We start from the raw sequence: 22,842 nt of genomic DNA on the forward strand, positions 1-22,842 counted from the left end.
CATCTGAATGAGCCCTAAAGAAACATAATTTTGTGTGGGGTTACCAAGTGTTCACCCTGCAAAGGGGGCACTTAGGGGACATGCTAATTTGCGGGGAGCACTTAGGGACATCATACTGCATAGGGGACACTAAAGGGCATCATACAGTGTATGAATATGCTAGGGGAGCATCATACTGTGCCACTCTAAGAGGGATCACTCTGTTGTGAAGGGAGCATCTAAGGGACATCCTACAGTGAGGGGGCACTTAGGGGACATCATATTGTGTGTGAGGGACACTAAGGGGGCATCATTACTGTCTGAAGGGCACTAGGGGACATCATTACTATCTAGGGGGCACTATGAGGCATCACTATTGTAAGGTGGCACTAGAGGGACATTCCTACAGTGTTGTGGAGCATCCTTACTGCATACGGAGGCACAATGGGCACCATTACTGTGTGGGGAGTCACTAAAAGGATTGGGCAAGATTGGATGCATCTTTTTATTAAAAAAAATAATAATAATTGCTGCAGTGCACTATGCGTCAATGGTGTGGTCCCGCCTTACATTCTTTCCTCAAAGGCAGACCCAGGAGCTTTACAAAAAGTACTCGAGCCCCCCTGCTCTAGATGACCAGGCTATCCCCCCCTTGTGTGGACTGAACATTGGTGCCCAACATAGCTGAAAACAAAGAAGCCTTTCATATGGTGCGATAGACACGGAGATATATTCTTGTTTTGCTGCTGCGGATTGGAGGTCACTAAAGCATAGAATTAAACCAATAGTCATTTGTGCTGGCATGCAATGATTAACATAAGCAGCTGGCATCCAACAGAGAACAATTTGAGCTCCATGGGAGATGTAGTGTGATGGGACAAGGGTTATTAAGTATCATTACCGCTTTTTATCTGAAAACCTGTATTTACATGAGTTCAAGGATAAAGGATTAATTATCTTTAATAACCGTTCCTTCTAGCAGAATATTCACAAAATAAGCCATTCTCAGAGCACTGTCAAAGCTCTGCCGACATCAGCTGAAATGGGTTATTTAGCATTTCAGCACCAGTCCTGTGTCCGCAGCCATTTTCTGTACCGGTATATCATCAAGCTGCGCTTCCACAGTAAAGGAGAGGGGCGCCCTGGAAAATATTCTTGGCAGGTAAGCCTGCGACTGCAAAGGGCACACTGCATGAAGAACTGATCGCTTATAGCAGATATGGACACCTACTGGGAACATCTCACTAAGGGCTCATGCACATGAATGTATTTTCTTTCCGTGTCCGATCAGTTTTTTTTTTTTTGCGGACTGTATATGGAACCATTCATTTTAATGGGTCCGCAAAAAAATAAAGAAAAAAATAAAGAAAAAAAAGTTACTCCGTGTGCATTCCGTTTCCGTATGTCTGTTCCGCAAAGTATAGAAAATGTCCTATTATTGTTTGCATTAAGGACAAGAATAGGACTGTTCTATTAGGGGCCAGCTGTTCCGTTCTGCAAAATATGGAATGCATACAGAAGTCATCTGTGTTTTTTGCAGTTCCGTTTTTTGCGGACCGAAAAATACATACAGTCGTGTGCATGAGCCCTAAGACTGCATTCACATTCTAGCCGTATATTCTGTGGGAAAGTTCCCATCACATATGTCAAACATACAGTATATCCTTATGCTTATGTTAATTGGTACACACCAGTAAAAATGAATTGAGCTTCAGCTGAGCAATTTGCTTAATTCTATGCCTTGTCCAACCCTTTAGAAGTGATGGTCTATCAGAATAGGTCATCAATATTTCACTAAAGGGGGGGGGGGGGGGGTCAGACACCCTGAACCCCCAAAGATCAGCAGTTCTGATGCTGGATATACACAGCTCTGTCCGTTGTCCAGTGGACTGAGCCCGTTACTGCCGCTCTGCTCCGATTCGCTTCAAAACTCAACAGAGCTACATGAAAACTGTATAAACCCCATTATAAATAGTGTGGAACACTGCAACTGCTAAATCTAATAACATGTTGCCTGGATGAACATTTACTGTCACCCTGTCTGTGAACTATCTGGTAGAAGATAAGGAGTCCAGACCAGTATTTCCTCCACAGTCATATTGCGCCCCCATTCGCACACTGGGCACTACCAAAACGGAGCTGGATTACATAGTCCAGGTTGCCAAGCTTGCGCTCTGGAGTGTCGCGCCTTTGATTTTGCACGGTTCAGCAGTCTGGACAGTGTAATCCAGCGCAGCTTTGCCAGCGCTCAGCAGGGTTAACAAGGTGAAGAGAGGGGGATTACAAAAAGAAAAATTACTGCTCAGGACTCCTTCCCGCAGAAAGTAGTCCATAATGAAGGTGACAGATTCCCTTGAATGGACAGTGAACTCGCCACCATTAAAAGCCAATTAAAATAATACTTACATTGAGAGCAACGAGGATAATAGCACTTTTAGTCAGTTTCTCCGAGGAACCATTACAAGCTTCAAATCCCTCTTCAGAAAGATGCCTGTTGTAAAATATGTAAAGAACACTTCATTACAAGGTCTTCTTAAGAAATCTAGGGAAAAAATACATAAAAATTGTATATGCGATGATTTCCACATCCAAGCACGAGTTTATCTCTTTTAATGCCAAGCATGTATGTAATATGAAATCACTTTAACCCCTTCCAGACAAAGCCTATATTGGCCTTAAAGGTACAGTGTCACCTGGACTATACTTACTGAGTTATTAACATCACCACATCAGTCTCCACAATTTACATTAAAATATATTAGTATTACTGCCCTGTGTCTTGTAAGTTGTCTAGAAAATCGCTTTTATTAATATGCTAATTACCTCAATAAGGAGCCCAAGGGGATGTCCCTCCGGCCGTTGGAGCCCAGCCGCGCCCATTATCCTAGAGCCCAGCACCGCCCCACTGTTAATTCATTCACTGCTCATCGCCGACGTAATGTGTTTGTTGCGCACAAAATCTCGCGCATTTCCGGGTCGAGTGAAGCTGGCGCATGCGCACTTCATTCTGTGAAGCCGATGCCAGGACACCGCGCGGGTGTTGACATGAGTATCCACGGCGCATGCGCGAGATTTTGGGTGCAACAAACACATTACGTCAGCGATGAGCAGTGAATAACTTAACAGTGGGGTGCGGCTGGGCTCCAACGGCCGGAGGGACAGCCCCTTGGGCTCCTTATTGAGGTAATTAGCATAATAATACAAGCGATTTTCTAGACAAATTACAAGACACAGGGCAGTAATACTAGTATATTTTAATGTAAATTGTGGAGACTGAAGTGGTGATATTAATAGCTCAGTAAGTGAAGTCCAGGCGGCAGTGTCCCTTTAAAGTGGTTGTCTCTTAGACATTGGTGACATATCCTAGCGATATACCACCAATGTCACCTCTGGGACTCGTGCCTACCTCCAGAACGGGAACCCTGACGTGAACAAAGAGCAGCCACGCACGTGTGACTGCACGCCATTTCTATGGGACCGTCAAAAATAGGCGAGAACTGGATCAGCTTTCTCCGGCAGTCCCATAGAAGTGAAGGGATTAGTGCGTGCACCCTCCATTCATACACTTTGAGCTTTTCCAAAAATTTTTCACATTACACCCACAAACCATGTATTTTTATTGGGATTTTATGTGACCGACCACCACAAATAAAAAATCTGCAACGTGAGTCGTGCATTTGTATTCAGCACCCCCCCCCCCCCCCCCCCCCCCGGTGCTCTGATACCCCTAAATATTATCCAGTGCGACTAATTGCCTTCAGAAGTCGCCTAATTAGTAAGTCGAGTCCACCTGTGATAAAAGATAAATGTGGTGGACTAGCTGGTCTTCGAACCCCCCTTTTCAGAAAGTAGTGAGGGCAGTGCAGAAATGGCAATTACAACAAAATTGGTTCAAAAAGTCACAAAAAACTTTTTTCTGCCACTTCTCTAGTCCTCTGATCTAATCACCCCTTGTGCCTAGTTGGCAAACGGTTATTAAAGGAAGTCTATCGGCTGTTTTGACCACGTTACACAGATCACAGCACTAGCTAGGTTTGGAGAATACTCCTTTTATCATCAGTATTGTGAATATGTGTTGTGAATATGAACTTTCCGGCTGAAGCAACGCGGCAGCTTTTGGCCACAACAAACGGCACTCGACCAAAGATCACTGTGTAGTGGTGCAGCCTAAAAACATTGTGGAACCGAAGGGGCACAGAGTGAAACTTGCCGCAACTGCAACCACAGAATTGTAAAAAATCAAAAATTATTTGTTTTCTTGTGATTCTGGTGATGTGTGTGTGCACGGTCTCTTCAGTCGGTGTTACCCACACCAGGGATAACCCCTTCCGACATCCGACATACATGTATGGCGCAGCAGGAAGTGACTTCCCGACAGCCGCCGTACTTGGGGCGGGTGAAATAGCTGTGCATCACAGGGAACGTTCCTGGTTGTTGTAACCTTCTGTGCTGATAACTTTTGAAGCACAAGAGATATTGCAAATCTGAATGAGGTAATCCAGGCATGCTCAACCTGCGGCCCTCCAGCTGTTGTAAAACTACAACTCCCACAATGCCCTGCTGTAGGCTGTTTGGGCATGCTGGGAGATGTAGTTTTGCAACAGCTGGAGGGCCGCAGGTTGAGCATGCCTGAGGTAATCGATTTCTGAGAAAATTCTGGTCTTCTTTGGACTTTCCATTCCCATTGGAAAAAAATGCCCTTGATCCAATATGGTGGCCATGTTCCAGACATCGCTTAAAAGATAAGGGCTGTTTCACACGAGCGAGTCCATTGAGGGAATCACGCTCTGTGTGTGAGCGGGATCCTCTGCTCTGGACTTGCAGGAGCACGGCATCATCATGATTTATAATGCTATGTGTCTCTGCATGGCCTTTTTCCACAGAATAAAGCTGTCAGTACGATTCTGCAGAAATAAAGTCAAGCAGAGGCACATAGCGCTCCAGCAAGTCCAGAGCAGAGGATCCCGCTAACACACGGAGCGTGATTCCCGCAATGGACTCGCTCGTGTCACACAGCCCTAAGACCCCTCATACATTACTCGCTGGGGTATTCAGAGATTTCATTTTCCCTTTTGTTTCTGGAATAAAAGGGTGTCACAGCAACAAAAGTCTAATTTCAGAACACAATCTACCAGGATTCAGACACAGAACGCTCAATCCTATCACACAGAACAGGAACAACTGTCAGCACCTAGTAATGAAACACGCCACACCTCACTACGAGGCCCTCAGAAGTATCATTATTTCTTTCACTGAGGCAGTAAAAAAGAAGGCGATAAACCAAACTTGGTTTTAAGGTGTAATAAAATCCTGGGATGAGCTGCAATTCCATAGTCCCAAACCTAGATTACAGTTTACAGCCATGCTTTAAAAAAGGACAATTACACTGCGAGGTCTGAAGCAGGGAAACCATTCCCGTCACCGCTAGTTGGACCTTTTCCCCTAAAATAAGATATCAAAACGTAATTAGCAGTACCGAACTGTGACCAGGCCGACTTTCAGTAAGACTGGATGCATCTGGATTGGGGCTTACGAAACCTCTTTTTCAGTAATATTATCAGATTTTTCTATTTTGTGTCTAATTTTCTAGCATGTCATCATTTCTAGTCTCATAAATGTAATACTTCATAAAGGAACTACAAGAATGTAGTACTATGCTCAAATGAAAAATTAAAGCAGATCTGTCAGCTTTAGACTACCTGCACACAATGTGGATTACGTGCGTTTTTTTCCACGCAGATTGTAGTGCGGAAAAAAAGAAGCGTAATACAGTACCGTCAAAGTGAATAAGATTTGACAGCTCTTTTTCCCTCAGTGTGTAAATTGACCTGCCGTGTGGAATTTAAAATCAGCAGCATGTCCATTTCAGACGAGCGAGTGTCACACTCACAGCAGCTCCCGTCCTGAACCCCGGAGCACTGCCGGGGTTGCATAGCATTATATTGGTTTATGATGCTATGTAACCCATACAGTTCTGGAATGTATTGGATAACACTGGCATCATTATGTCAGTGCAAGGGTACTTTCACACTAGCGTTGTTGGAATCCGGCAACAAACGGATAGCTTTTTTTTTTCCGGATCAGTCTTATCCGGAATAATGGATCCGGTATTTACATTTTTTCAAAGATCAAAAGCTAAAGTAGCTCCACCTATATCCTGACGCATGTCCAGCGATGTGGCAATTTCCGGAACACTTGGTACCGGATTAATACATCTCTATGGAAATTAATGTCGGATCCGGCAAGTGCGGTATTGTTCCAGGATTTGGGCCGGAAAAAAATACCGCAGCAAGCTGCAATATTTTGTCCAGTCAAATACCGTACAAGGGACGGAACAGAAGACATCCTGATGCATACTGAATAGATTGCTTTCCATTCAGGATGCATTAGGACAAAACTGATGCGTTTTTTTCTGGTATTGAGACCCTTTACCGGATTTCAAAACTGGAAAGGAATAACGCTAGTGTGAAAGTACCCTTATACAATATATTCTAGAACTGTAAGGTCTACATAGCATCATAAAATCAATATAATGCTATGCAACCCCAGCAGTGCTGGGAGTTCAGGACAGGTGCTCTCCCTGCAAATCCGATGCGAGGGACTTGCTCATGTGAAAGGGGCCTAAAAGGGATTGTGCAGGATAGGTCATTAGGATCAACAGGGATCTGACTTCTGGCACCCAGCTGATCAGTTGCTTGAAGAAGCTGCAGCACTCCTTCAAGCAGTGCATCCTCCTCAGTCGTCACCTGTATGTCGTCTGTAGTAGTGGTGCAGCACAATTGCAGCTGTTCGTTCCATTCAAGGGAAAGGGAGAAGTAGCTGTAATTACACTGACCCACAGCTACAATCTAGACAGGTGAACACTGAAGAGGAAGCTGCCAGAGTTTCTTCAAACAGCTGATCAGCGGGGCTCAAGGAGTCAGATCTCTGATACTGATGACCTATCCTGAGGATAGATCATTATTAGGACACAGCACAACCCCTTTAATATGCTGCCTTATGTAAGTCTGTGGTGCTAGTAACCAAATCAACACAAAAATACTGTTTGGCTACTAGCAGCGGTAAAAGAAACCACCGGACTTCTAGTATAGACCGATTGTATTCATGAGGGTACTCCTCACTAGGTATGCACTTCTGCACAGCAGCCTGTCAATCACCGCTTAGGGAGGAGGAGGAGGAAGGTCAGAACACCTCCGGAAGTATAGTACTCATCGCACAGCGCATTGGCAGCAGGGTCTGTGAATTGGGACAGGTTAAAGCTTTATCTAGCTCCATGTCACTTCAGCTTTGAGTTCACAGGGAGTTCCATGGAGCTCCGGGCATATTCACACGCGGCATGTGACTGTCCGACAGAAATCCATGTGTTTCAGATCCTTCAAATGAATGGACCTGGTTTTCAGATGTGTAATGTTTGCCACTTACATTTGCATTAGCACATTAACACTTTAAATACTATTCAGTGAAGGATGGAAACCATTTAACACCTAAGGCGAAGAGAGATGCTTCACAGCTAACACTGCTAATTGGACAGGAGCAAATCTCCAGCGCAGGCACAGCCCAACTGGAAGAGAATACACACAGTACCTTGTACTGTCAGAACATATTAGCATCACATAGAGAGGGGAGGATTCATTCACCAATCAGTCAGAGCAATGAGGTTTGTGCTACGTGCAATGTCAAATGGGGTTCAACAGCTTTGTGACATTGTATATACTGCACAAGATATAGAAAATAGAACAGATGCAGATAAAATCAATATAAAACACCGTAGAAATAGACAGAGTAGAGCTAGAACATACGATCAACATAAGCTTAACAACCTTAAGCACATCCACCGCAATATACCGCGCAATACAAGTAGGTGGGGTGAGACGTAAAGCTGCATAATTGCTTAAAAGGGTTTTCTGAAAATTAAATCCATCTTGTGTCCGCATTGCCATAATTTGCGTCAAATTAATCAAATGTTGCACAATGTTGGAGCGTCTTTAAACTGTTGTCTAGAGCTGCTACTAGGGATGAGCCAACTTCTGTTTCAAGTTCGGGTTCTCTAAGAATTCTGTTATGGATTCCGCTACCACCAACCATAACCCGAACCTTGTACGCCAAACTTGAAAACAGAAGTTCGCAAAACACTAGCTACTACTACTCAAGTGTGTTTGACACTAGGGATAAGAGAACCGACTTTGGATGAAACATCCTAAGTCGATTCTCATAAAACTTTGTTTCAATACCGTACGGGAGCGAGTGCTCCATACAGTATTAGAATGTATTGGCTCAGATGAGCCGAAGTTATTCCTTCGCGTAGTCTCGCGAGACTTTGCGTAATAACGTCATAAATTGATTTCTACGATAAAAAAAAACATTTTCAAGTGATACCTTGGAATCGAACCTGACTTCAGTAAAATGTTTTTTTACAGTAGAAATCAATTTATGAAGTTATTACGTGAAAGGACCTTTCATCTGTTTTACTTATAGGCGCTAAATACCTGTACTTGCGGGGTACCCCCCGCTGATGCTGCCACCCAGGTTTTTAAACATCGCCCCTACGCCCCGCCTGAAGTTTTTGCGCTCAGTATGTAAATACGGAGCATTGGAACATGGAGGAGACGCCAGGGTTTCTCAATGGGCGTCTCAGTCTCCTTCTCCCAATCACAGCGGATCCCTCAGGATACAATATGTTCAACATCCAATGGTCTTTTCTGACCCATGGAAAGTTAGTTGCTAGTTAGCAGCTATCCCTGACTGTTATATAGAAGGACATGTTTAATCTGTCTCTGTTCACAAGAAAGGTAGAAGGTAGTAGGGAGGAATCGGGCAACTATAGGCCAGTAAGCCTGACATCAATAGTGGGGAAATTAATGGAAACCATACTTAAGGAGAGGATTGTGGAACATCTAAAATCCCATGGATTGAAAGATGAAAAACAGCATGGGTTTACTTCAGGGAGATCATGTCAAACTAATCTTATTGATTTTTTCGATTGGGTGACTAAAATAATGGATGGAGGAGGTGCAGTAGACATCGCTTATCTAGACTTTAGTAAGGCTTTTGATACTGTCCCACATAGAAAGCTTATCAATAAAGTGCAGTCTTTGGGCTTGGACTCCCATATTGTTGAATGGATTAGGCAGTGGCTGAGGGACAGGCAACAGAGGGTTGTAGTCAATGGAGTATATTCAGACCAAGGTCTTGTTACCAGTGGGGTACCTCAGGGATCTGTTCTGGGACCCATATTGTTTAATATCTTTATCAGCGAAATTGCAGAAGGCCTCGATGGTAAGGTGTGTCTTTTTGCTGATGACACAAAGATTTGTAACAGGGTTGATGTTCCTGGAGGGATACACCAAATGGAAAAGGACTTAGGAAAACTAGAGGAATGGTCAAAAATATGGCAACTAAAATTTAATGTTGATAAGTGCAAGATAATGCACCTGGGACGTAAAAACCCAAGAGCAGAATATAAAATCAGTGATACAGTCCTAACCTCAGTATCTGAGGAAAGGGATTTAGGGGTCATTATTTCAGAAGACTTAAAGGTAGGCAGACAATGTCATAGAGCAGCAGGAAATGCTAGCAGAATGCTTGGGTGTATAGGGAGAGGAATTACCAGTAGAAAGAGGGAGGTGCTCATGCCGCTCTACAGAGCACTAGTGAGACCTCATTTGCAGTATTGTGCTCAGTACTGGAGACCATATCTCCAGAAGGATATTGATACTTTGGAGAGAGTTCAGAGAAGAGCTACTAAACTGGTACATGGATTGCAGGATAAAACTTACCAGGAAAGATTAAAGGACCTTAACATGTATAGCTTGGAAGAAAGACGAGACAGAGGGGATATGATAAAAACTTTTAAATACATAAAGGGAATCAACTCGGTAAAGGAAGAGAGCATATTTAAAAGAATAAAAACTGCTACAAGAGGACATAGTTTTAAATTAGAGGGGCAAAGGTTTAAAAGTAATATCAGGAAGTATTACTTTACTGAGAGAGTAGTGGATGAATGGAATAGCCTTCCTGCAGAAGTGGTAGCTGCAAATACAGTGGAGGAGTTTAAGCATGCATGGGATAGGCATAAGGCCATCCTTCATATAAGATAGGGCCAGGGGCTATCCATAGTATTTCGTATATTGGGCAGACTGGATGGGCCAAATGGTTCTTATCTGCCGACACATTCTATGTTTCTATGTTTCTGTTAGCTGCTTACTTTTCTTAAATCTTCATTTTCTCTTATCTTGGATCACATTTTGGAACAGACTACTCAACATACAATTATCATCCTGGAACCAATTAATATTGTAACTTGAAGGACCGCTGCACTTGCGTTATGGGCGGGACCATCTGCCTGGCCAATGCTCTCCTACAGTAATGTAGGCATCAACATTCGGCGTTTCCAGACATAGTGATGACGAGGCACATTCACTTTGGCCTCTTCCACACAACCATATTTTTGGTCCACACCAGATCTGCATTCTTTGAAGATCGCACACGGATCCATTTATTTCTATGGGTCTGCAAAAAAACGGACTGCACACAGATGTCCTCAGTGTGCCTGTTCTGCAGTTTCGCAAAAATAATAGAACATGTCCATTTTGCAGACAAGAATAGATATTCTTACAGTGGGTCTTCAACAAAACACGGATGCAACACAGATGTCATCAGTATTTTTTGTGGATCCGCATTTTGCAGACAGCAAAATACCTACGGTGGTAGGTACACTGCTTGCTTCTGTCCATGCACATGAGGCAGCACTGTAGGGTCCATTTACACAACATTTTTGGTGCCGTTTTCCACGTGGAATCCGCACCAAAAAAGTCTCTAAAAAGGCTCCCATTCATTTCAATGGAAAGCAGAGCTTGCTTTTTTCCATGCTGAAAAAAACTGCATGGGAGAAGGAAGCAGAATGCTCTGTCTTGGAGAATTCGCACTGATTCTCCCATTGAAATTACTAGGAAGCTGAAAAAAGTGCCAAAAGCTGCGCTGATTTTTTCAGCATGTTTTCAAAAAAATGTCACGTACATCCCTACATTCTTGTGAGTGCTTCTTTATAACAGGCTTATTTGGCAAGGAAGGTGTTGTCTCACTTCAGCAAATTGCATTTATCATGTAGAAACAAGGCACTTACTAATGTATTGTGATTGTCCATATTGCTTCCTTCTGGCTTCATTCATTTTTCCATCAAATTGTGCACATAGGCTGCCATTTTTTCCTGTTGTGTGCAAGCACGACCACTGCTTCTGGATTGCAGGGTGGTCGTAACCATGGACACAGACAGTGGAAAAATTAATGAAGACAGCAAAGGAAGCAAGATGGACAATGACAATACATTAGTAAGTGCCTTGTATTAACTTTCTCTACATGATAAATGCCACTTGCTGAAGTAAGAGAAATCCTTTAACACGAAGCAAGGGCAGCTCCAGCTTACACTATACCAATAATTTATGGCAGTCCGGCAGCAGGACTCACATCTGGATACTAATTCACCCATGTCGATGTCCTTCTCCCCGCACACCTTTTGTGGCTTTTCTTACTCTACAGAGATAACAGTGTGCTTGGAGCAGGCATGCCGCAGCCCTGATAAGGAATCTGGTAGCTCCTCAAGCAGAATAGGACACTCAGATGCTACTGAGTATGCGCTAGTGGCGTCCTATTCAGCTCTATGAAGATACAGAGAGGTGGTCGGGCTGGGAGTTACTGTGCATGCTCCAGCCTGCGTACTCACAAGAACCCGGCCATCCTCTGTGTGAAATGTCAGAGCAACGCAAGCGTGGCCACCGCTGCTGGAGAGCAGCGGTGGGCATAACCATGGGAACTGTGGATGTACAAGAAATCCTGGGAGGAAAGGACAAGATATCTAAAAGATGGTATATTTTTGAAAAATGTATTTATTTGCTGAAACTAAAGGGAACCTGTCACCTCCCTAAACCATCCCAAGCTGCCAGCAGCGTGTTTCTGATGATGCCAGCGGCCTCCTTGCCTTAAGTCACGGTAACCACGTCCCCTCGCTGTGACTGATATTATTACAATGCCTATCATAATCAATAAGATGCCAGAGATGGGAAAACCCCATTAAGTAAGGCTGGGTTCACATCACCGTTTAAGTTTTCCGTTCTTCTGGTCTGTCAGAAGAACAGAAAATTTTAAAAAAAGATCCTTTATTTTGCGCGTTCATTGTGCCAATTTGTTTATTTTGCATCCATTTTAGCCATTTCCGTTATTGTTGACAGGGGGAAAAATCTTCCACTGAGGACTTTTTCCCTTGTTAAAAGTAAAAGATCTCAGGCGGAAATGGCTATAACGGAAGACAAATGAGCACAACAGACACTCGAAATAAAGGATCCTTTTTCTTTTTTTTTGTTTCTGCTCGTCTGATGGATCCGAAGAACGGAAAACTAAACGATTATGTGAGCTCAGCCTAAGCCTGCACCTTTTTAATAATCCACAGTTAATAAATCTGGTGTAAACTTACAAATCTGGAACTTTCTTTCCCTGCAGGTATTCTGTCGCAAATGGAATAAATTCTCCAGTGTCCCTGCTAGAGAATTCGGAAGATTTGTAAAGAGAAGAGCTCACAAGGTAAAACATACCGCGATTTCACTGCATATTGCTAGTTTTCTTCCAAACGGCTATTTTTCCTCCACATAATGTAGAATGAGAAGCAAGGATCCCAATAGCAAAAAATGCAATCGACTCTTCCATGCACAAACAAGCTTGGGCCCCTGTATGCACCCACATTGTGCCTAGGAGAGAATGGTAAAAACAACTATAGCTTTCTAATCAGTTCCCCTGTGCCCCCCAAGCCCACAAGAGAGACTGGCGAGGAGCACGCCCCTGAGAACACCAGCCCTTATGAAGGGCCTAGACTTGTAACATGCCAAATCCAATTATTTCTATCAACTAATAATACAGGAACACCATGTTTGATAAAAAAAAAAAAAAAAAACACTGACATGCTAATAGCATCATTTTACCTAATTAGTGAAGCAGGCAGTAATGTTTCTGGTCACAGGAGCTCATGTGTGTGGTAATATCAGACGCCTGCTGTCTGCATCCAATGCTTCATATTCTATTAGAAAGCAGACTGGAAACGACAGGCGTCCCTGAATGAACATTAATGGCCACCCTATTATCTGCAAGAGAGAAATACGGCCCCCGTGAGGCAGACAATGAACACTAATAGTCCGACAGAAGACTGGAACATGCAATGGATTACGACCTTAATGGACACTCGCTATCTAGAACATAAATGGTTATGGTCGTAAAAGAGTGGCGACAAGAAAAACACTCTAACCATGCAGATGTGCAAGATAATGGGATGTCCCATAGGACCAGGGGGAGAATACAAAGTAGAAAACAATTATATGTTGGCCCTGGTTCTAGAGGTTTTCTACCATATAGCTGACCAATATTAGTAGTACATATCTGGTCCTCTAATGTACAGAATCTACAGATTGTGCTTAAAGGGAACCTGTCATCATCTTTATGCTGCCCATACTAATGGCAGTATAAAGTAGAGACAGGTGAGTTGATTTCAGCGATCTGTCATTTCTAAGTTAAAAGTAAGTGGTTGCCGAGAACCAACATCACAATCATTGCAGACTGGGCCTGGAAAAGAGTCACGGCCACCTGAGAAGAGTCCTGGTTATTCATGAATTCCTGCTCTCCTGCCCACCTGCTGATGACTGACCGTCTTCTATATAGTTTTCTCCCTCTCTCTAGGAGAGAACTGTCAATCATCAGCAGATGGGCGGGAGATTAGGAATAACCAGGACTCTTCTCCGGTAGATGTGACTCTTCTCAGGTAGATGTGACTCTCCTCAGGTAGATGTGACTCTCCTCAGGTAGATGTGACTCTCCTCAGGTAGATGTGACTCTCCTCAGGTAGATGTGACTCTCCTCAGGTAGATGTGACTCTCCTCAGGTAGATGTGACTCTCCTCAGGTAGATGTGACTCTCCTCAGGTAGATGTGACTCTCCTCAGGTAGATGTGACTCTCCTCAGGTAGATGTGACTCTTTTCAAGGCCTTTTCTGCAATCATTATGATGCTGGTTCTCAGTAACCACTTACTTTTAGCTCATAAGTGACAAACCGCTGAAATCAGCATTTCTGTCACTAATTGATGATAGGTTCCTTTTAAAGGGGTTGTCTCACTTCAGCAAGTGTCATTTATCATGTAGAGATAGTTAATACAAAGCACTTGCTAATACTAATGTATTGTGATTGTCCATATTGCTTCCTTTGCTGGCCGGATTTATTTTTCCATCGCATTACACACTGCTCATTTCCATGGTTACAGACCACCCTGCAATCCATTAGCGGTGGCCGTGCATGCACACTATAGAAAAACACCCTGGCCTCTCTGATAGCTGGGACCATGGAAGCACACTTAGGCTGGTGCTTTTTCCTATAGCATGCAAGCACGTCCACCTTTGCTGGATTGCAGGGTGGTCGTAACCATGGAAACGAGCAGTGTATAATGTGATGGAAAAATTAATCCAGCCAGCAAAGGAAACAATATGGAAAATCACATTACATTAGTTAGTGCCCTGTATTAACTTTCTCTCCATGATAAATGTCATTTTCTGAAGTGAGATAACCCTTTTAAAGGAGTCCTCCAGGATAGGTAATCAATAATAATATCGGCTGGGTTCCAATACCATGCAGCCCCTGCCCCGATGAGCTACTCAGGAGTAGCTACAGCTTTGTCCACTGCAGAGCCGAACGCAGAGCGGCAGTAAGCATCTCCATACACTACATCAGGGATGCTCAACCTGCGGCCCTCCAGCTGTTCCAAAACTACAACTCCCAGCATGTCCGGACAGCCTACAGCTATCAGCCTACAGCAGGGCATGGTGGGAGTTGTAGTTTTACAACAGCTGGAGGGCCGCAGGTTGAGCATCCCTGCACTACATAATGGAGGGAGCTGTGCTGCTTCGGCACCTATTTCCAGTGCCGGATCTACTCCCGAACAGTTAACTGTCAGGACGTCCCACAGATCTGATATTGATGACTGATTCGAACGACAAGTAGTCTATTGTTAAATCCTGGAGAACCCCTTTAAGTATAGCTATTTGTCACATGCACAGTCCTTGTACATAGAAACCAGTAAATAGGGCAGGAACCCATCAATGAAAGGCAGTCGGACCAGCAGGAAGAGCTGTGAGACTGATGGAGAGTTCGATGGGGCATGATTCAGTATAACTTGTCATTCACTGCTCTAAATCTCTACTCTTGTACGACACACACAGCCCAAGCGGCAGGTCACCCAGCAGTAATTTGCCCCTTGGAGACACGTCATTGGCCTCAGCAGGAAATATGACCATGTCCATACCCAGAAGTAAACAAGCCGGAGAACAGAAGATGGCGGAACAGAACCCAGGCCACAGTACGTTTTCTCTGTACAAGCGAATCTTTTTAGGTTACAAATACTGATGACAAAGACTGACCAAATACTGACACAGTATATGGAGCCACAAGCAGACCGCTCCATACACCTCTTTAGTGGACCTTTAAAAGGTACCTATTCAGGTAAATTACATACAGCATCACAGAACCTGTGGAATGGGCCCATTAGTGTCTGGCCAGTGGGTGTCGATGTAGCCAGTACGGTATTTGTTTGTCAAACATTATGAGGCCCTTAAGGCTACATCTACACGACGACATTTGTCGCACGAGATGGATTTTTCTGCGACTGTTGCGTCGCAGTCGCAGCATGTTGCATGTTGCATGTTGCAGTGCGACACCATAGACTGCCATTATAAAAATTGTCGCGTGACATTAGTGCAACAAAATGTTGCGCTACAAATGTTGCAGTGTAGTTGTGCCCTATCTGTCGCGCTACAAATGTTGCAGTGTAGACGTAGCCTAAAGGTGTTGCTTGTTGCAGATTTCCTTCAGGGCACGATGCGTCTAGCCAACATATTGCATCCAGACTGAATCCTGAGTTTTTCACTCAGCTCTGGTTCCATAGAAGTGAATGGGGATTCAGTGAAAAACAGATTGCATTCGGATGTGATGTGTTTTTAACTGATGGTTGTCAGGAGATGTAGATTGTAAGGCTACTTTCACACTAGCGGTTTTCTTTTCCGGCATAGAGATCCGTCCTAGGGGCGCTATACCGGAAAAAAACTGATCAGGCATATCCCCATGCATTCTGAATGGAGAGTAATCCGTTCAGGATGCATCAGGATGTCTTCAGTTCAGTCATTTTGACTGATCAGGACGGAGATAATACCACAGCATGCTACGGTTTTATCTCCGGCGAAAACAACTGAAGACTTGCCTGAATGCCGGATCCGTCATTTTTTTCCATAGGAATGTATTAGTGCCGGATCCGGCATTCAAAATACAGCAATGCCGGATCCGTCCTTCCGGTCTGCGCATGCGCAGACCTTTAAAAATGAGAAAAAAATAAATACCGGATCCGTTTTGCCTGATGACACCGGAAAAACTGATCCAGTATTGAAATTAATTTTTCTGACTGATCAGGCATTTTTCAGACTGATCATTCTGAAAAATGCCTGATCAGTCAGACAAAACGGAACTGCCTGCCGGAATCAAACAACGCAAGTGTGAAAGTACCCTTATTCTTCATTTTTCATACGCGTGAAAAACACATCAAAAACTAAAACAATGAACGCAACAAACTGACCGAACGTGTGTGCTTAAAGGGGTTCTGCACTTTGTTTTAACTGATGATCTATCCTCAGTGATGGCGAACCTTTTAGAGACTGAGTGCCCAAACGGCAACCCAAAACCCACTTATTTATCGCATAGTGCCAACACGGCAATTTATCCTGAATACTATCATGCAATATAGTATATCTTCCATGTAGTTTATCATTCATCTTCTTCTCTTCACCCCTTCTCAGAGTACCAGTCACCTCTTCAGCAGCTGGCACCCGAAGTGGCAGGAGACTGGAATGGTGGAGGGTCTCGCTAGAGTCAGTATATTAGCCTGCCTACATTCAGTGCGCTGCCAGTGCTGTTCATAGCATGCCCTGCGCTGATGAATGTCAGGTAAAGTCTAAGGCATATTGGTACACCATCGACTTTTTCCAGGGTGCGGGTGCCCACAGAGAGGGCTCTGAGTGCCGCCTCTGGCACCCGTGCCATAGGTTCGCCACCACTGATGTAGATCATTCTGTGTTTTCCCCACCGGAGCCCACACAAACCTTTTAGTTTGCTGAACATCTGATAACTATAGATTTGGTTGATCTAATGAATAATCCAAGCCTTCCTCATGGCTCTTTGATGAATGGAATTCAGTCGTTTATATGAACTAACAGAGACCAATATCCGGCCGGGGTGATTTGACATAATGAATGACAGTTTTTCTCATATTTCTGACATCGGCAGAAGTTATAGCTAAAACTTTCATTATTAGCCTTATTAGATCTGAGGCAATGGGACACACTGGTATTATAATTTTACGTGTATCTGTCACTGGCAACCACAGGCGCATGTAAGATTAAGCAGTCCCCAGCTACTGGCCACTTTAATCAACCCTGCATTAGCAATCTTGTGTTCAGATATCCATAAAGCCAGACTTACCAAGACGTTATGAGCAACGTAAAGAGAAATCTTCAGATAGAATGAAGAAAAACCCTGAGATGACCACTGCCTGTGGAGCGAGACTCAATTAAACTTCCAGAAATAAAAGTTTTACTTGCTTCACAGGTTTCTCAAAATTTAACGGAGCCAATAAAAGTTCCATACATTATTGAAAAGAACCTGCAAGAGTGAGCACTTAGTGCTAGATCCAATCAATCAGCAAACACCGCGCCCGGGCAGAGGGGAGAACACTTCAGCTACATTTTTCTTTTATTCGAATGTGAAATACCTCCGGCCTTGGAGGACTTAAACAACCTTTCTAAACAGACAATATCACATATCTCCATCTAACGGAATAAATCACTGAACGCTCAGAGGGGGTACATCAACCAGCAATAGCGTCTAATACATATGAATCATTCATGAAATTAACCACATCTGGCGAGATTAGATTTATTTTTCAGGTGCACTACAGCTAGACTTTCTGCAAGTACCAGGGGAAATAAGATCACTTCATTCACTGCATTACCTAAAATATCACCTGAACATATTTAAATAATGATGACGAACGGGGAACCTGCAGCTTAATGCTCTGTAAACAGCGATCACGCAAGTCAATTGTCATACCGCCTATGTAGAGTATTACAAATAACGTATGAGCGCATCACATTTCTACTTTAGTCATTTACTTTCAGCAAGACTAAATTAACTAGACCCCCAAAGGGTTACTCATCTTAAAGAGGTTGTCCCATTACAACAAGTTAACCACAGGATAGGGGATAAGTGTCTCATCGGTGGGGATCCAACCACTAGGGCCTCCACCAATCATGAGATCGGAGGTCCGAGTGGATGGAGTGAAGGACAAGTACTTGTGTTGCCGGTCCATTCAGCTGCTGAAGACAGCCGAGTGCTTGCTACCTCCAGTGGTCCCATAGATTTGAATGTTGTGGCAAACCTCATGGAATCCCACCAATTTGGAGAAGAAGGTTTCTCCAGTTTTTCCCTGCACAGCCAGGTGACCAGCAACACTGCTCTGAGGGAGACATTTAGAAGGGGAGGAAGCTCTGCACCATTCTCAGGACTGTAGGTGTTCCAGATCTCCACATCCTATGCCCCTCATAAATGCAACAAACTCATAAGCTAAGTGTCACTCCTACTAGCCAAATGGCACAATATTTTTTTATGCCTTTTTGGCACAGCAGACCCGAGTCATACTATGCTGAAATTACAGTGCAGCATAGTCTGATAGTTCTGCTTATGGTCTGGAGGACCCACCACATCGGTGTATTGCAGTAACGCCTGTACAAGAGTCATACTTGCCTGTACAGAGAAGTATCATGTGTATCTCTACGCATGAGACTTTATTTAGTCCGAAGCGCTGAATCACGGCAGCATGTAAACCCCTCAGGCAGCTGGTCCCAGCCAATCCTAGCTCTTCTCTCATGTACAGCTCACCGGAGGGCAGTTCTAACAGGCCTGCTGATTGGTTACTAGTAAGATACATGCTGATTAGGTCTGGAGTGTATTGGACAACACTGACATAATGCTGTCAGTGTTAGCCAATACATTCCAGAACTGCAAGGGTTACATAGCATCTTAAATCAATATAATGCTATGTGACCCCGGCAGTGCTGGAAGTTCAGGACGGGAGCGGTCTGCAAGTATCACCACTGAGGCCAAATCACAGAAGGTCATTGCAGCAGGGAAGTAAACAAATACTGGTGGCGACCAGCACGGGATTGAACAGGTAAGTAAAGTTGTATTGCCTTTTTTATTTTATCAGTTTTCCTGCTATTTATAAATCCTGGACAAGCTCTTTCATGAAGCTTGGCTTTAACTTGACTTTGGTGACAGGCAGTAGCTTTTAAGGGTACAAATGTACATCAATAATGGCTTACTATTATGCAGTGTGCAAATGTACACAGTCAAGTCACGTTATTATGACCACCAGCTAATATCCAGAGTAACTACCATGTGCTCCATGGACAGCAGCTAGACAGGCTGGGAGGGACTCAGTAAGGTCCTGCTGACTGCAGTGCATCCCGCAGCTGCTGGAAGTGCATGGGGGAGGATCCATAGAGCAAACATGATTGAGGTGGTTCCACAGATATTCAATTGGTTTCAAGTCTGGGGAACTAGGTGGCCAGGGTAGTACTTGGAAGTCTTAGGCCCTTTTCACTTGTGCGTTGCGTGAAAATCGCAGCATGCTCCTCTTTGTGCGTTTTTCCACGCAACGCAGGCCCCATAGAAGTGAATGGGGCTGCGTGAAAATCGCAAGCATCCGCAAGCAAGTGCGGATGCGGTGCGATTTTCACGCACAGTTGCTAGGAGACAATCTGGATGGAGACCCGATCATTATTATTTTCCCTTATAACATGGTTATAAGGGAAAATAATAGCATTATTAATACAGAATGCATAGTACAATAGGGCTGGAGGGGTTAAAAAAAAAAAATGTAACTCACCTTAATCCACTTGTTCGCACAGCCCGGCTTCTCTTCTGTCTTCATCTTTGCTGTGCACAGGAAAAGGACCTGTGGTGACGTCACTAGGCTGATCACATGGTCTGTCACATGATCCATCACCATGGTAAAAGATCATGTGATGGACCATGTGATGAGCGCAGTGACGTCATCAAAGGTCCTATTCCTCAAAGAAGAAGACAGAAGAGAAGTCGGGCTGCACGAACAAGTGGATTAAGGTGAGTTAAATTATTTTTTATTTTAACTCCTCCAGCCCTATTGTACTATGCATTCTGTATTAAGAATGCTATTATTTTCCCTTATAACCATGTTATAAGGGAAAATAATACAATCTACACATCACCTAACCCAAAGCCGAACTTCTGTGAAGAAGTTCGGGTTTGGGTACCAAACATGTCAATTTTTCTCATGCGCGTGCAAAACGCATTACAATGTTTTGCATTTTCCAGCGACGCACCCGCATCTTATCCGGGCCAAAAACATGACGCCCGTGTGAAAGAGGCCTTAGTCATGCTCTTCCAACCAATGTCGGACATTTCTAGCCGTGTGACATGTCGCATTGTCTTACTGGAAGATTCCATCTACCCAGGAAAGACAACCAGCATGTATGGGTGCATGTGATCTGCAAGGATGAATTCATACCCAAGTCGGTTAAATGGAACCCGTCACCGGTATTTTGTGTATAGAGCTGAGGACATGGGTTGCTAGATGGCCACTAGCACATCCGCAATACCCAGTCCCCATAGATCTGTGTGCTTTTATTGTGTAAAAAACAAAACGATTTGATACATATGCAAATTAACCTGAGAGGAGTCCTGTACGTGAGATGAGTCAGGGAGAGGACTCATCTCAGGTTAATTTGCATATGTATCAAATCGTTTTTATTACACAATAAAAGCACACAGAGCTATGGGGACTGTGTATTGCGGATGTGCTAGTGACCATCTAGCAACCCATGTCCTCAGCTCTATACCCAAAATCCCGGTGACAGGTTCCCTTTAGGAATACCTTCCATATGGATGAGTATGACCAGAGAATGCCACAAAAACATTCCCCAGATCATAACGCTGCCACCACCAGCTAGTGTTCGTGCAGCAATGGTTGCAGGCTGTTTGTTCTCAGATGTTTCTCACCTGACATGTAAATCTGTTCAATGAAACAGTAAATGTGTCTCATTGGTGAAGGCAACATTTTGCTATTTAACGGAAGTCTAATTCAGATACTATAAGAAAACTGAAGCTTTTTATATCAATGCGACTTCATTAGCATAAGTGCAGTGACCATTTGTCTGCTTCGGAGGCCCTTACACAGTAGGGTTCACTAAACTGCTGTTTTAGACACACCTTTAGTAGCCCCCTAGCTGTTCCACTGTAACAGTCACATCAATGGCACATGCAGGTTACCCATCTGAAACCCAATTATGATATCATAGGCATTTACCTGACTTAAAAGAAGCCAACAACAGAGGGTCTTTGTGCGATATCTGTATAACAACGTCACAAGTGGGGTATAAGCCAGGCGAGCTGCTGTAACATCACCAACACAGGGCCTTTGTGCAATAGCTGTATATTGGCTCCTTGATTTTAAATCCTTATTTGATGACATGGGCTAGCCATAGACCACGTCATTCATTGCTCTCCAGAAAATACCTCTCCGCTGTACCAATCTACCAGTAACTAAGTATAAAATGGAACACAGCCCCTTACATATGATCTGACAAACAGTAAGGGGCACGAATATACACTGCTCAAAAAAATAAAGGGAACACTTAAACAACACAATGTAACTCCAAGTCAATCACACTTCTGTGAAATCAAACTGTCCACTTAGGAAGCCACACTGAGTGACAATCAATTTCACATGCTGTTGTGCAAATGGGATAGACAACAGGTGGAAATTATAGACAATTAGCAAGACACCCCCAATAAAGGAGTGGTTCTCCAGGTGGTGATCACAGACCACTTCTCAGTTCCTATGCTTCCTGGCTGATGTTTTGGTCACTTTTGAATGCTGGCGGTGCTTTCACTCTAGGGGTAGCATGAGACGGAGTCTACAACCCACACAAGTGGCTCAGGTAGTGCAGCCTATCCAGGATGGCATATCAATGCGAGCTGTGGCAAGAAGGTTTGCTGTGTCTGTCAGCGTAGTGTCCAGAGCATGGAGGCGCTACCAGGAGACAGGCCAGTACATCAGGAGACGTGGAGGAGGCCGTAGGAGGGCAACAACCCAGCAGCAGGACCGCTACCTCCACCTTTGTGCAAGGAGGAACAGGAGGAGCACTGCCAGAGCCCTGCAAAATGACCTCCAGCAGGCCACAAATGTGCATCTGTCTGCTCAAACAGTCAGAAACAGACTCCATGAGGGTGACTTGAGGGCCCATAGTCCACAGGTGGGGGTTGTGCTTACAGCCCAACACCGTGCAGGACGTTTGGCATTTGCCAGAGAACACCAAGATTGGCAAATTCGCCACTGGCGCCCTGTGCTCTTCACAGATGAAAGCAGGTTCACACTGAGCACATGTGACAGACGTGACAGAGTCTTCAGACGCCGTGGAGAACGTTCTGCTGCCTGCAACATCCTCCATCATGACCGGTTTGGCATTGGGTCAGTAATGGTGTGTGGTGGCATTTCTTTGGAGGGCCGCACAGCCCTCCATGTGCTCGCCAGAGGTAGCCTGACTGCCATTAGGTACAGAGATGAGATCCTCAGACCCCTTGCGAGACCATATGCTGGTGCGGTTGGCCCTGGGTTCCTCCTAATGCAAGACAATGCTAGACCTCATGTGGCTGGAGTGTGTCAGCAGTTCCTGCAAGACGAAGTCATTGATGCT

General features: G+C 44.2%; 1 protein-coding gene across 2 annotated transcripts in view; it reads right to left on the reverse strand.

The window, feature by feature from the left end:
* The window catches only part of TDRD3 (tudor domain containing 3), a 367,839-nt gene that overhangs the window by 245,111 nt on the left and 99,886 nt on the right, over positions 1-22,842 (reverse strand). For both annotated transcript variants that reach the window (XM_040425380.1, XM_040425379.1), the window contains exon 2: positions 2,386-2,470. In XM_040425380.1, the coding sequence (XP_040281314.1) occupies positions 2,386-2,470 (85 nt within the window). The remainder of the gene's footprint in view (positions 1-2,385; positions 2,471-22,842) is intronic.

This window comes from Bufo bufo, chromosome 3, assembly GCF_905171765.1.
Source record: "Bufo bufo chromosome 3, aBufBuf1.1, whole genome shotgun sequence".
In the NCBI taxonomy this organism is placed as follows: domain Eukaryota; kingdom Metazoa; phylum Chordata; class Amphibia; order Anura; family Bufonidae; genus Bufo; species Bufo bufo.